The sequence below is a fragment of the Acipenser ruthenus genome, chromosome 25 (genome assembly GCF_902713425.1).
Source record: "Acipenser ruthenus chromosome 25, fAciRut3.2 maternal haplotype, whole genome shotgun sequence".
Taxonomy (NCBI): domain Eukaryota; kingdom Metazoa; phylum Chordata; class Actinopteri; order Acipenseriformes; family Acipenseridae; genus Acipenser; species Acipenser ruthenus.
The window spans coordinates 6,877,626-6,889,804 of NC_081213.1; the positions used below are offsets into that span (position 1 = coordinate 6,877,626).

General features: G+C 39.1%; 1 protein-coding gene and 1 long non-coding RNA gene across 3 annotated transcripts in view; one reads left to right on the forward strand and one right to left on the reverse strand.

The window, feature by feature from the left end:
• Positions 1-2,865, reverse strand: part of LOC131696698 (uncharacterized) — a 34,805-nt gene extending 31,940 nt beyond the window's left edge. The window contains exon 1 of the long non-coding RNA XR_009308885.1: positions 165-2,865. This is a non-coding gene — a long non-coding RNA (uncharacterized LOC131696698). The remainder of the gene's footprint in view (positions 1-164) is intronic.
• A 3,908-nt stretch (positions 2,866-6,773) lies between these two features.
• LOC117414137 (peptide methionine sulfoxide reductase MsrA 1-like) overlaps positions 6,774-12,179 on the forward strand; it is a 42,270-nt gene continuing 36,864 nt past the window's right edge. The window contains exon 1 of one of the 2 annotated variants that reach the window (XM_058999307.1): positions 6,774-6,984. In XM_058999307.1, coding sequence (XP_058855290.1) covers positions 6,825-6,984 — 160 coding nt within the window. In that variant the 5' untranslated portion in view covers positions 6,774-6,824. The remainder of the gene's footprint in view (positions 6,985-12,179) is intronic. The other variant, XM_058999308.1, reaches the window with a different exon arrangement.

The window sequence follows — 12,179 nt, forward strand, 5'->3', positions numbered from 1 at the left end:
TCATTTAATAAAATTAATTTTAAAACACTAAACGAGCCACATCGTACACACACAACTTCACCCCACCTCAGGCGTTTCCAGCATCAACAGACACCCTAGTGAGGCTCCTTGTAAAAACAAGCTGATCTTTGTTTTTACTTACGCTCATCTGGCTTTCTAATTACCTTTCATTTGCATTGCAAAGTCCACTCGAGCAGCCTTAAGCTTCATTGCTGGTGATAAGGCTTCATTCCCAACGTGGACAAAGAAAGGGAGAGAGAGGGAGAGAGAGAGAAAGCACTGAGCCTGCCCCCCCACCCCCCTCTCAGTTTGCTGTGCATACCTGCCTTTTCCTTACTGGGCGAGGGCATACTCAAGCACTGTCTTGTCCCCAGAATTTGGTGTCACCCATTCATCAATTATTCGTTTTCACTGCATTAGAATGTAGTTCTGCATTTCTCATTTGTGTTTATTAGGAGCAGGTTAGCAGCGCTGGAGTGTTTAGACAAGCACTCGTTATTAAGGCGCAGGCTAATGACCGTGCCTCAGATCTGAGAGTGGATTATTTAGACCAGCGCTCATTATGCAGGTACAATTGAGTGTTAAGACCAGTGTTCTTGTTATATTGGAGACAGAGTGCTTGAGAGATGAGAATAGAATGTTTAGACCTGTGCTTATTATGAAGGTGTAGGGTTAGAGCACTGGAGAGCTGAGCATGGGGTATTATAGAGCTCCTTTTTAGGATGCAGGGTTTACAATGTTTGCTTATTATACAGACATGGATTTAAAGGCACATTATTTGCAATTTTTCTCTGCAGTTCAAAATGCCGCGTCACTGATGTAACCCACGTACTGGCTTAGAAGGACAGAAGATCAACTAATGCCCTTACCATCGTCTATCCTCTTTTCACACAGCAGTAGCACTGGATGTTGTCAAGCTACTGAACCCTAGAGGAAAGAGTTTAGCCTGACTGGTCTTTATGTTTGGCCACGTCTGGCACTGACCAGTAGGTGGTGCTGTGGCTGGTGCAGCAATCCAATCCTAGTTGATTTCCCCTCTCCAGCTCATTGGCAAGGAAATGACAACGCAGTGCTCCCTGTTTGCCTCCTTCCAAGATCAAATCAAATCTTCCATCCACTCTGAGAGGGTTTGAGAACCTTAAAGAAATCTTTCATATAGAAATATGTGAGATCTAGGAAGCATGGGTAATACATATTAGATGAGATTTACTGGAATTATTGTGTTAGCTATATGTATTTTAAAGGGAAGGGATTTTTGCCACAGTACTATTGTTGCATTATAACAGTGCAAATAACAGATCAGCTTTTTCATCAATTGGCCAAGATCCAACAATGGACATTTACCACTTTCCTTATAAATGCTTACTGTGGGTTTACTGTTGTTACAATTTTGAAATGCAAATATCTGAATTTGTGCTGTTTTACTCATACAATCATTTCTTATAACCTTTTCCTTAAGTTATTACAATTCCAGCAATAGACTAAAATGGCGTTTCTAGACCACTGATATTATTGGAAACAAAGAAAATCTGTGTCAAATTGTTACCTTTCCAAACTTAATCTCAGCACCCCCCTATCTAAATATTCCATCTCACATGATATCAATGTTAAAAATACACCAACATGTACTCTTCATGCTTTTTGATTTTTAAAAGCTGTACCTCTAAAATTGTGATCATGTGACTTTTTGGTTTCCCAGATGACCAAACATCTTTATATTTAAAACTGTGTTCTGTGGTTTTCTTGGTAAAGATCCATTATGGTTATTTAGATGGCATTACTGTATGGTGGTTGACTACCAAGCTAATGCCCAATCATCAGGTTTTTATTGAGATTAGAAACTGGGAAACAGTGCCTTTAATTGTTTTTTTTTTTTAACATTTTAAATCTCTATTGACAGATATATTTACGTTTTCAATGTTTTGATTTCCTAGCGTTTTATTTATTTATTTATTTTTTCGCAAAGCAGGTCACTTTGGACAACATACAGTTAAATCCAAGACATTTTTTGATTCCCGAAACTTGTACATTTATTAACAGATCGAGGGTGTACAGGATAAAGTGCAGGAGTACTGAGTGCAAAACTAAAATAGTGAGAGCTGGACATTCCAACAGCTGATGAGATAACTTGAAACATTTTGGGTTTAATCCAAGCCTTGTAGAAACATTCATACCTCCATTGGGTCCCTCTCTTGCATGTTAAATTCTCTGCGCAGCAGTTTGACCCGAATCACTGGCAGTAGGCTGGCAATCCACTCCCAGCTCCAATAATTAATTTAATTCAAGATTTTGTCCCTCTGCAATGTAATCTGCCATGCAATTTCCCATTTGCAGCTCTCTTAATGACACAGACTCATGTGTTCACGGGGCCCCCGCGTTTGAGGAGTGATGCTTTTTTAATGGCCTGTTATTATTCTGGATGTAATTTGTTGATGGTTTTCACGCTGCAAGAAATTAGATAAGCCACTCGCTCTCTGCTGCTCGCATTATGAACAGATTTGAAATTGTATTCGTTTTAGATGCTTTATGTCAGAATTGGGGCTTTGTGTCATATAATGTACACCCAGCAACTTAAAAAATGTAATTTTTAAAGCAAGGGGAGGATGAACAATAACATACACAGGTTTGGGACAGTTCGTGATTGCAGAATAAAATAATGACAATAAAAGCAAGGAAAATGTGCTTATAAAAATGTCCTGCTATGAAAATAAATATAGCATGTTACTGTAGAATATATACAGGGTGATTCATTATTCGCACAACATTGTCGGAGCATCATGGAAACTGGAGGGTACGTGGAGGATGATATGCAAAGGAAAAATGTCTATGACAGACACTCTTTGACACACTGTTTGGCCACCAGAGGGTTGCTCTATAACGTCATCATTTAGTAGAATTGAAAACAATGCAAAATGAATCATGAATCACACTGTATAATGTTCACAGTGCAGAGTCATGCACTGGACTGACAAGTGATCTTAATACAGAATTTACAGGCTGGGGGAATAGCACTGGTTAGAGGTCAAGGATGAAGGAATAAGGGTTTGGTATGAAAGAGAAGTGCTCTCAGAAGCCCATTGAGTTCTCCACAGTATGCAGAAATTGCTGTCGAGGTTTACAGAAATTGGTATGAATTTTGCAGACCTTCTCTAAAAATGGTGCACCGTTATAAAAGCATTGGACAACATAAATCGAAACCCTTGCTACTAAAGCCACAGATGCAATGTGAACTGTTCTGGATGATACGTGATCACTCCTCAGTCATGTCAGCTTACGTTCAGAGAAGTTGGGGGTTGCAGCTAAGTGTATTCGACACAATGAGCCACATCACTTTCCACTTTGCTGGTTAGTAAGTGCAGACATATACTGTATAGTCAGTGCTGAGGAAGTTACTTTTAAAAAGTAATCCGTTACAGGTACAAGTTAATTGAACAAAACTGTAACTAGTTAAAGTTACAAATAGCTACTTCTCAGGCACAATTGTCATTTTATATAGATATACATTTTTAAATGTTTTATTTGTCAGGCTGCAGCTAGGAATATTCTTTGAAGATTTAGCTATGAAACCCCCTCGTTCCCTCTTCTTATGCTATTTTGTAGCAAGATGCTATTAAAAAAAAAAAAACATGTGACATGTAATGTATGCAGTAGCTGCAGTCCTTTTGTTAAAATGTAATGAAAAGTAACTGTTATTTTTCTACTACCATATTTCATTAACTGTCTGAAAAAGGAACTAACCATTACAGTGCAAGATACTGAAAAAGTGTAATCAGATTATAGTACTGCATTAATAATATGTTACTTCAGTGTATATGTGTTTTCAAACTGCTGGTAGCACATAAATTGTCCTCAAGTTCTTTCTGTTCCGGTATGCCAGCGTTTAACTCCCCAGAATAAAAAAGCTACAATGAAGCCCATGAAGGCCCAGTATCTAGCAGAGGAATCAATAATTCATGATAAGGTTGTGAAAGCTATTAACTCTCAGTGTTGCAGCTCCAGTGAGCGAGGCTTTGTGTTGAGCAGAGCTGTTACACAGCCCAGCCAAATGGCTGATAATAACAGGGACACAATCATGCCTCATTCACAGCTGACTTTCACTTAATTGTGTCATTCTGACACTTCTTGAAAGGGCCTCCTGTCTGCTTTTCATTAAGAAAATCCGGATCTTTCCATCTATCTGCTGATCTCTGTCTGTCTGTCTGTACTTTAACAGGGCAGAGACTGTGTATGAACCGGCGACTACACCCACAGCAAGTGAGCGTCTTAACCAGTTTACAAAAGAGGTTATTTTACGGGTGTGGTTATGGAGCTTTTAACCTCATCTCACCAAAAGGGGTCAGACTCCATAATGGTGGTGCATCACACAACACCACCCACTACAGAAGCACCTCTCATTTGAGTGCTTTTAAAAAGCTTTGCTTGAGCGACAGGGCTGTAGCCATGGGTTTCATTTAGAACTGCACAAATAACTGACTGCTGATATATCTGTCCCTTCTGGTGAACAGACTTTGCTGTATATTTCCACCTGAACTTGGAAAGCCTTGAGGAACGTCCCTTTTCCCTCCAGAACAATTCATACGGATTCCAGCAATTAAATGGATTTTTGGAAAGCTTAAAACATATTTTGTAAATAATTCCTGCCATTTAGAAGTTTTTTGGTTCAATGCTTACAATTATAATATTTTGTAACTGTATACTAATTACTAGTAATCATAATTTGTATGTTATTAATTTGTTATTTATATCCCCTGCAGGGATATAGAGAGCAGCGTATCCAATTGTCCTGAAACTTGTTATTAACATTGCTGAGTATAAACTATTTAGAGCATCACATTCTAGGGATCTGTCTGTCTGTACATCCACCCATCTGTATGTCACACTTCTTATACTGCTTATTAAATTGTGATTAAACAATTCTTGCCATTTCTTTTTCTATACTATACTGTATATATTGTTGATATGTGTCATGGTTATTTTTTCTCATTACTGACACTGTGTCAGTCAAGTCAGAGCAGAGCGATGGGCACAGAAGACTTTTTTTTCTTCTTTGGAAACAATACAGAATTTTAACAGGGATAAAAAGTTTTGTATTTTTTTATCTGAAAAAAATGTATAATGGAGGTCATCTATAAATAGCCCCAACTCTTTTAAGTTATTAACCCAATTAATATTACCAAATATGTTTGATATAAACAGTTAATTTTAACAGAGGTCTGGAGCATGATGAATGTGTATGGATCACATCAAATCATAGAGCTGATAGACGAGCTGAGGCCTGCAGATGAGAACAGAAGAACATTGACCCACCAGAGGAGCCCGCTCGGCCCATCAGTGCTCGCCGGTTCCTAAAAGCTGATTGATCTCAAAACTTTGTCAAGTTGGGCCTTAAAGGACCCAAGTGATTCTGTCTCAATAACATGACTAGGTAGCCTGTTCCATACCCTCACATCTCTACGTGTGAAGAAGAGTCTCCTAATAAGCCTCCACTTAATTTCCAGCTGTGTCCTCTGGTCCTGTTCTGTGCAGCGCTTGAAGTAATGGGTCAAACTGGCTCCCAATTTATTCTGTTGAAGATCTTTTGGTTATTGCTTGTATTTTATACTTCAGTTTGGAATATGACAATATTAAGGCCCTGTCCACACTACATAACCGATCTCGAGAACCGTACTCAAAAACGTTTTTATTAATACAGCTCAAAGCGTCCACACCAAAGTACCGTTTCGTGTTTAGTCGGGTTTAATGCGTACAAAGACGTTTAAAATAATTTGGTTACAGTTCCCAGCAGTGCAATGGACTGTGTGATTTAATATGACATTATCCCACCATGCACTGTATTTTATGTTTACAACCTGGCAAATTGGAGCCTCCAGATATCCATATGCCTTGACTTTGGCAAATGATCACGTCACTTCATGATCCACCATTTTACAACAAACCTCAGAAATTGTATACGGTACAGCAGTATTGACAGTCGTTCTCAACTCTTTCAGGCATCTGCTCTGAGTACTGTATTTGTAATATCCATGAGCCAAAACATATCAGAAAGCATTTTGGGATATTGGAGGATACACAAAAAATGTAGTTCGGTATTACAGCGTCCACACTTCTCACAAACTGCACACCTGATGCGATCTAATTTAGAACCGGACTCTAGACTACCCCCCGAGGTGGTCTCGAGTACATTATTAAACGGTGTAGTGTGGACGTTAACTGTATTTAGCACTTTTAAGCCGGTTTCTCCAACAGTGTGTGCTGATAGATTGATAGAAGGTGCAATCATTGATTTGGTGTTGTATCGTGTAAAATTATAAATAAGCACAAAACAAAACCTGAAAACATATCTTAAGTTTAGCCTGGTGAATTAGTATTAATATTATTTTATTTATTTGATTCTGTTTTGTTTTTTTTTAGACTTGTTTTGCTTACTAAAAACTCACAAAAGTAAAATACTATTGTAAATGATTTAGTTTTATTAATGCCTGTATTATTGTTGTATTTTATTGAAAAACAATATTATAACACAAATAAAGGAAAATATTTTAGTGATATAACTATACATTGACTAGTTTACTCTCAGAAAAACAAAATATTTTGTGTCATCTGCTGTAACGTGTGATGTTAATGGTTATTCACTGCGTTTGTGTGTAGCGTGATTGAACTTGATGTTGTTTTTCATACAACCGGTTACTCTTCATTATGTAATACTCCCATTTGAAGCCCTCGTGATCTATCAATATGAATATTTATTTCGTTACCGATTCGCTCACGCTTCACTCCTCCCACTTGGACTTTTTGTCCCTTGCCAAAAGTTCGCCGTATGGGGCATGGCAACTTCATTAGTGTTTGGTGTGTATTTTGTGACGGTTTGCTTCCTTGTCAGCAGTTTTCGCTTTTCTAGCAGCACCACAGACATGCCGGGCAAGACCGTGCTACCCAGCATTGAGCAAGCCCTCTCAGGCAGGCCAGACAAAATGGTTGTCTCAGGTAACGCATTTTGATAACGAAATAAAATACTAATACTGTAATAACCAGGAATGAAATAGATGTCCGTTTTATAGCCTGTGTAGTGTACGGTATGTCTAGGTTTACTCGTGGTGGTGTTTATGTAATAGGTTGCATAAACACGCTATAAAAGTATAGTTTATATTTTGAAATTTACAGATTGTCTTCCAGATCTATAAAAGATCATAGGCTCAAAATATCCATGCGTGTTCTGTTGCTCGAATGTTAACTTGTTCTTCTTAAAGGGCCGGTTTCCTGTTAATTTCGTTGTTACATAAGTCCGTGACAAACAACAAATATGTAGGGCACTAATAAAAACACATAGGGCTGGTTACCATGATTCTCACTAATCTTGGTCTGCTTTACTTTAAAACATTAGGTAGCTAATCTGGGTCTGTGAAACCAGCCAGTATAGTAGTGATATGCCACATCTACCCTCTTTCTACAGTAAAAAAAAAAAAAAAAAGTTGGAACAGTTTTTATTAATTTACTTTAGAACTTTTTAAATTATTATTATGGGCTTCTAGTGAGCCCCAAACTGACATCTTGAGCAAAAACAGTTTCCATTCTACCAGGCCTTAAAAGCAGGACTCTATTAATTGAAATAAATCCCGGTAAATATCCATACATACAAGTGTGTATTTTTATCAGACGTTATTAGCACATAGAAACCTGAGCATGGCAGATGGTATATGATTTATTCATTAATTTATTTAGATGTTATTATATCCAGTTGCTCTCACAGCTCTTGACTCCCAATACATCCAGTGTTTATTTTGGTGTATTTTATGTTTATTTAAAATGTAGGCTATATATTTATACTTATTGGTTTAAAAATCTCACTTATGTTGCGGTTGGGTTTTTAAAAAATGTAGCTTTCTCTGAGAAGTGTGATAAGAAAAATCAATTTTCAGCGTGGACTTATTGCAGCTGAATTATTTAAGTGTCTGCTGCCTTAATGCCTGTGTTAAAAGCATACTACAATCTTAAAAGTCATCAGTTTAGGTGGTGACCAAAGCTGTAACTATGAATTATAATAGAAAGATATGCGACACTGCAAAATATTGTTTATTGTGGGAAGTTCAAAATATTGCAGCTTTGGGGGGGGAAACTTTTATTCAGGGATACTAAGATACATAGTGCGGTAAAGTGGGCAGTATGTGCTACACACTCATTTTCCTTTCCCAGAACGTAGCTAACATTTTGGGAGACACTGCACATGTGTGAGGGCTTGTTCATTAGAATATTGCACGTTTAAAGAGAGGTGTCTGTGGCAGTGTGCAGTACTCATTTCCAGTAATGTTTTTTTCCATCGCCCTCCATGTAACCTACTTGAAAACTAATATATCTGGTATCTTTGCGATGTTTGCCCAGTAGCCTGATATCATAGCCTGACAGAGTGCATGAGATGAACTAAAGCTATTGTTTTGACCTAATCTTTAGAGGAAGTTGCGCACTTGCTTGAAAATACATGAACATGATGCAACTATCCACTGTCATCCTGTCAGCTGTTGCACTAGTGTAGACAGTATACACAGTGGGGCACCCATCAGTTGTTTTCCTGCAGTGTAAACACACCCTAAGAGACACTACAGAAAATTCACAGTATAGTGGTTCATAGTATAAATACTCCTGCTACAGCTCCAACCCTGCTGTGTCTCCCCCTTTTCAATTTGGTGCCTTCCCACCAAAACCCTAATTCAATCTTGGGGAGAGCACTAGGATTATGCGTGAGTGGATATGTTCAGACCATTGTACTATCTCTGTTTCGTTGAAAATGTTACCAGGGTTCTATTCTCCTTACTCAAGCAGCTTTGAGGGTTACTGTAATTAAACCTCCTCTGGAACCCTGTGTATTGGAAACTAAGAATCCAATCACAATACAAGGAGCATCTAGGTGCAAACGCAGTAGCATTGTGTGTCTGTCTACAGCGAATGAGCTACTTAGCACTTGCATACTGTAAACACAAAGATAGGATACAGCTGTTTAAATCGCTCTGTGATCACCTGCTTTCAAAATGCAGAAAGACTTCAATTAAGTGTTGGCAAGTTTATCATAGCTGCCCTTATACGGTTGCTCCCATTTGTCTTTAGTGTAATATAGACCATTGTATTGCTAGTTCTTGTTTTTGGTACATGAAGGTGCCTGAAGTAATTCCATGCACTGAAGACCAAAAGACTGTAACTGAATGTAAATTTTAGATTAGATATAATATTAATATTAGATTAGAGCAAACAACATTGTGATGGACTGTTAAATGCATCGGACTTGTGTAGTTATGTGAAGCATGCTTGGATTGAGGGCTGGTCTGCCCCTTTATGAAAAGCTGCAGTACCCTGAGTTTCTCGTGCGGTGCTATTTTAGCAACTTCACAATGTACATATACCACCCCTTGCTTGTTTATAATGACCCGATTTCCACAGTTTGAGACCTTTCTGTTTTAGTGTAAAACAAGCCTGCTAATAGTCAGCAGGTCTCACAGGCCCCTGTTATACATGTCTTACTGGATACAAATGTGCTCATCTGATTACTTCCCACAGAGAGCTTCTTGGCAAGCGGGCAGCTCTGCAGAAGCATCAGAATGCAAGCTGAGAGATGCCTTTCCTCCGTGCTTCAGGATCGCTAAAAGGTCTCGGAGCTAATAAAACAATTATTGTGCTCTGCAGTGCTCCAGCGTCCAAAAGCCCATCTGGGCATTACGTGCATGATGATGCCTCCTGTAATAAATTCTTAATCGTCTGCTATTCTGGGAGCCGCGTGTTGGACATCTTCAGACTGAGGGACGGGGCAAAGAGGGGTTTACCCTTTCAACCATTGTATTGGAATTTCTTTTTTTTATTGTTGTGTATTTCTTTACTGCCCATCAAACAAGAGAAGCTATTAGCGCTGGCTAGAGTAAGGCTCTACATGTATGTATAGATCTTATAATTGCGTTTTATGGTGCTATGCTATGCAAGCTACCAACACAGCTCCAACAGTGCAACCTGCTATTCGTAGGCTTTCCCAAACTCATTTCATTTGTGACCTAATCTGGTTTTGAGTTCAGGCTTTCATTTACACAATGTCTTTTCTAGATGTATTTAACAGGTGTGTTTATTATTATTTAGCCCCGTAGTTTCAAGAGAACCTTTTGCCAGACATGCATTTTAGTAGGGACTGAAAGCATGTTAGAACAATGGGAAATGTATGATACAGCACAGCTCGCTTTACCTCATCATCTAGACAGCTTTACTGCTTGTGCACCCGTTGTTTAATCTTGGGACTGCCTGCTTGTTGAGACATACAAATAGGGCTTACTCTCGCATTGTATTCTTCTGATCTGGCACCACTCGACTTTGCCAGGTTTCTATTAATCAGGAAGGCATCGCTGGGAAATTATTTGATATCAGCAGAAGAACAGTTGCAGGCAGTCATGAGACTGAAGACACCTGCCCTGCGTACAGAAGTTTCACTTTACAAATCTCCTGGAAGTCTTCTGCTGTCCATTGTATGGTACATCATACCGTCTTGATGCTGCAATTTGACCGACGCAGTGCACCGAATTGACGTTGAGCAGTCAGCAGCCGCCAGCCCAGTTTAATTGCCTGTGTGTGAGTGTATGTGTGTGATCATTCAGGTGCAGCAAGTGCATAATTACTCTGCTTAATGAAAATTCACTTGCGCAAGACTGTATGCACATTCCTCCTCCATCACTCAGGATTTCGACCGCATACAGAATTGGGCAGAAACTGAGCAAATTAAATTGAATGTCAACAAATGCAGAATCCAACAACCAAATGGATGGTATAGAACTGGAACAGGCCCACCAAGAGAAAGATTTAGGTGTTGAAGCAGACTCACTGCTGTCTGCAGTCAGACAGAATATAGTCAAAGTGTAGAGTACAAATCAAAGGGGGTTTGGATGAGTTGTACAATGCTCTGCCGGGGCAGCACTTAGAATACTGTGTTCTGGTCACTACGGTACAGAAAGGCCCTATAGAGGATCCGACGAAAGAGCTATGAAGATAGGTTGAAGGAACTGAATCTATTTAGCCCTGACCAATACGTTAGTGCAGCACAGAAACTAAGACCAGAGGACACTGGTGGAAATTAAATAGAGATACAGTGGACATAGGACAGAGGGAACGCTTCTTCACACAGAGTAGTGAGGGTATGGAATGGTTTACCTACCCATGTGGTTGATGCATGCAGAATTATTGGGATCCTGATAAAGTTTGAGATCAATCGGCTACTAGGAACCGGACAGGCATTGATGGGCCGTCTGGTTCTGATCCGGTAGCATGGCTCTGCAGTGGACTTCCAGTGTGTTTTGGTTTGCTTGATTTTAATAGTATTGGTTTATAAAAACATGAAAACATTACTACTACCATTCTATCTTCATCTACAGTTTAGACATTTGCCACCGAATCTTTGCATTGTCATTGCATTGGCTCTTGCCTGCTACACCTGCTAAGCAGACAGCAGCGATGGCACACATTACCATTTGGATGAAAATGAATAGGTGGGAATAAATGGGTTAATTCAGGCTGCACCTTCACATTTGTTGCAGTGCATTCTTATTACTTGAAAGTAGCTATATATGAGTGATTTTGTTGTTACTGCTGTTCTATACCTTCAGTCCTAGAGGTTTTTGTAGTACATTATTGAGGGTTAGCATCTCCTGAAATTGAAGCCTTGCTACACTAGAAGTCTGCCCACAGGACCCCCATCTTGCTGACTGCAGCAGCAAGGATGTGTTGGGATTTGGGGGGCGGGGGCAACTCTCCATAGTAACCGGAATGTGTTGCTAGGATACTACTTTGAATTCAAAGAATGAGAATGAGATAAATGCCTAGCAGCCTTCCTTGCTGTGCTTCTGAATGTGATGTAGCACCAGAACTGATGCAGTTTAGAAGCCTTACTATAGCTGGTATTACAAATTTAAGGAGGTGTGTATACATTCAGCACTCGCATGTCCGACCCTATAAAATGTTAACGGTCAGTAACGGTTAAATGCGTGTGATGCATATCTGATTATTTCATTTTGGCCCGTTCCAACCCTTGTATCTTTTTTTGTGTTCCCTGAAAAACGGACAATATCAAAAATACATATCTGAAAGGACTGTTTTAAAATAAATAGGCTTCCAAATAGATGCACTGTATTGGTTTTGTTGGTACAGTACTGTATTTAACAGCA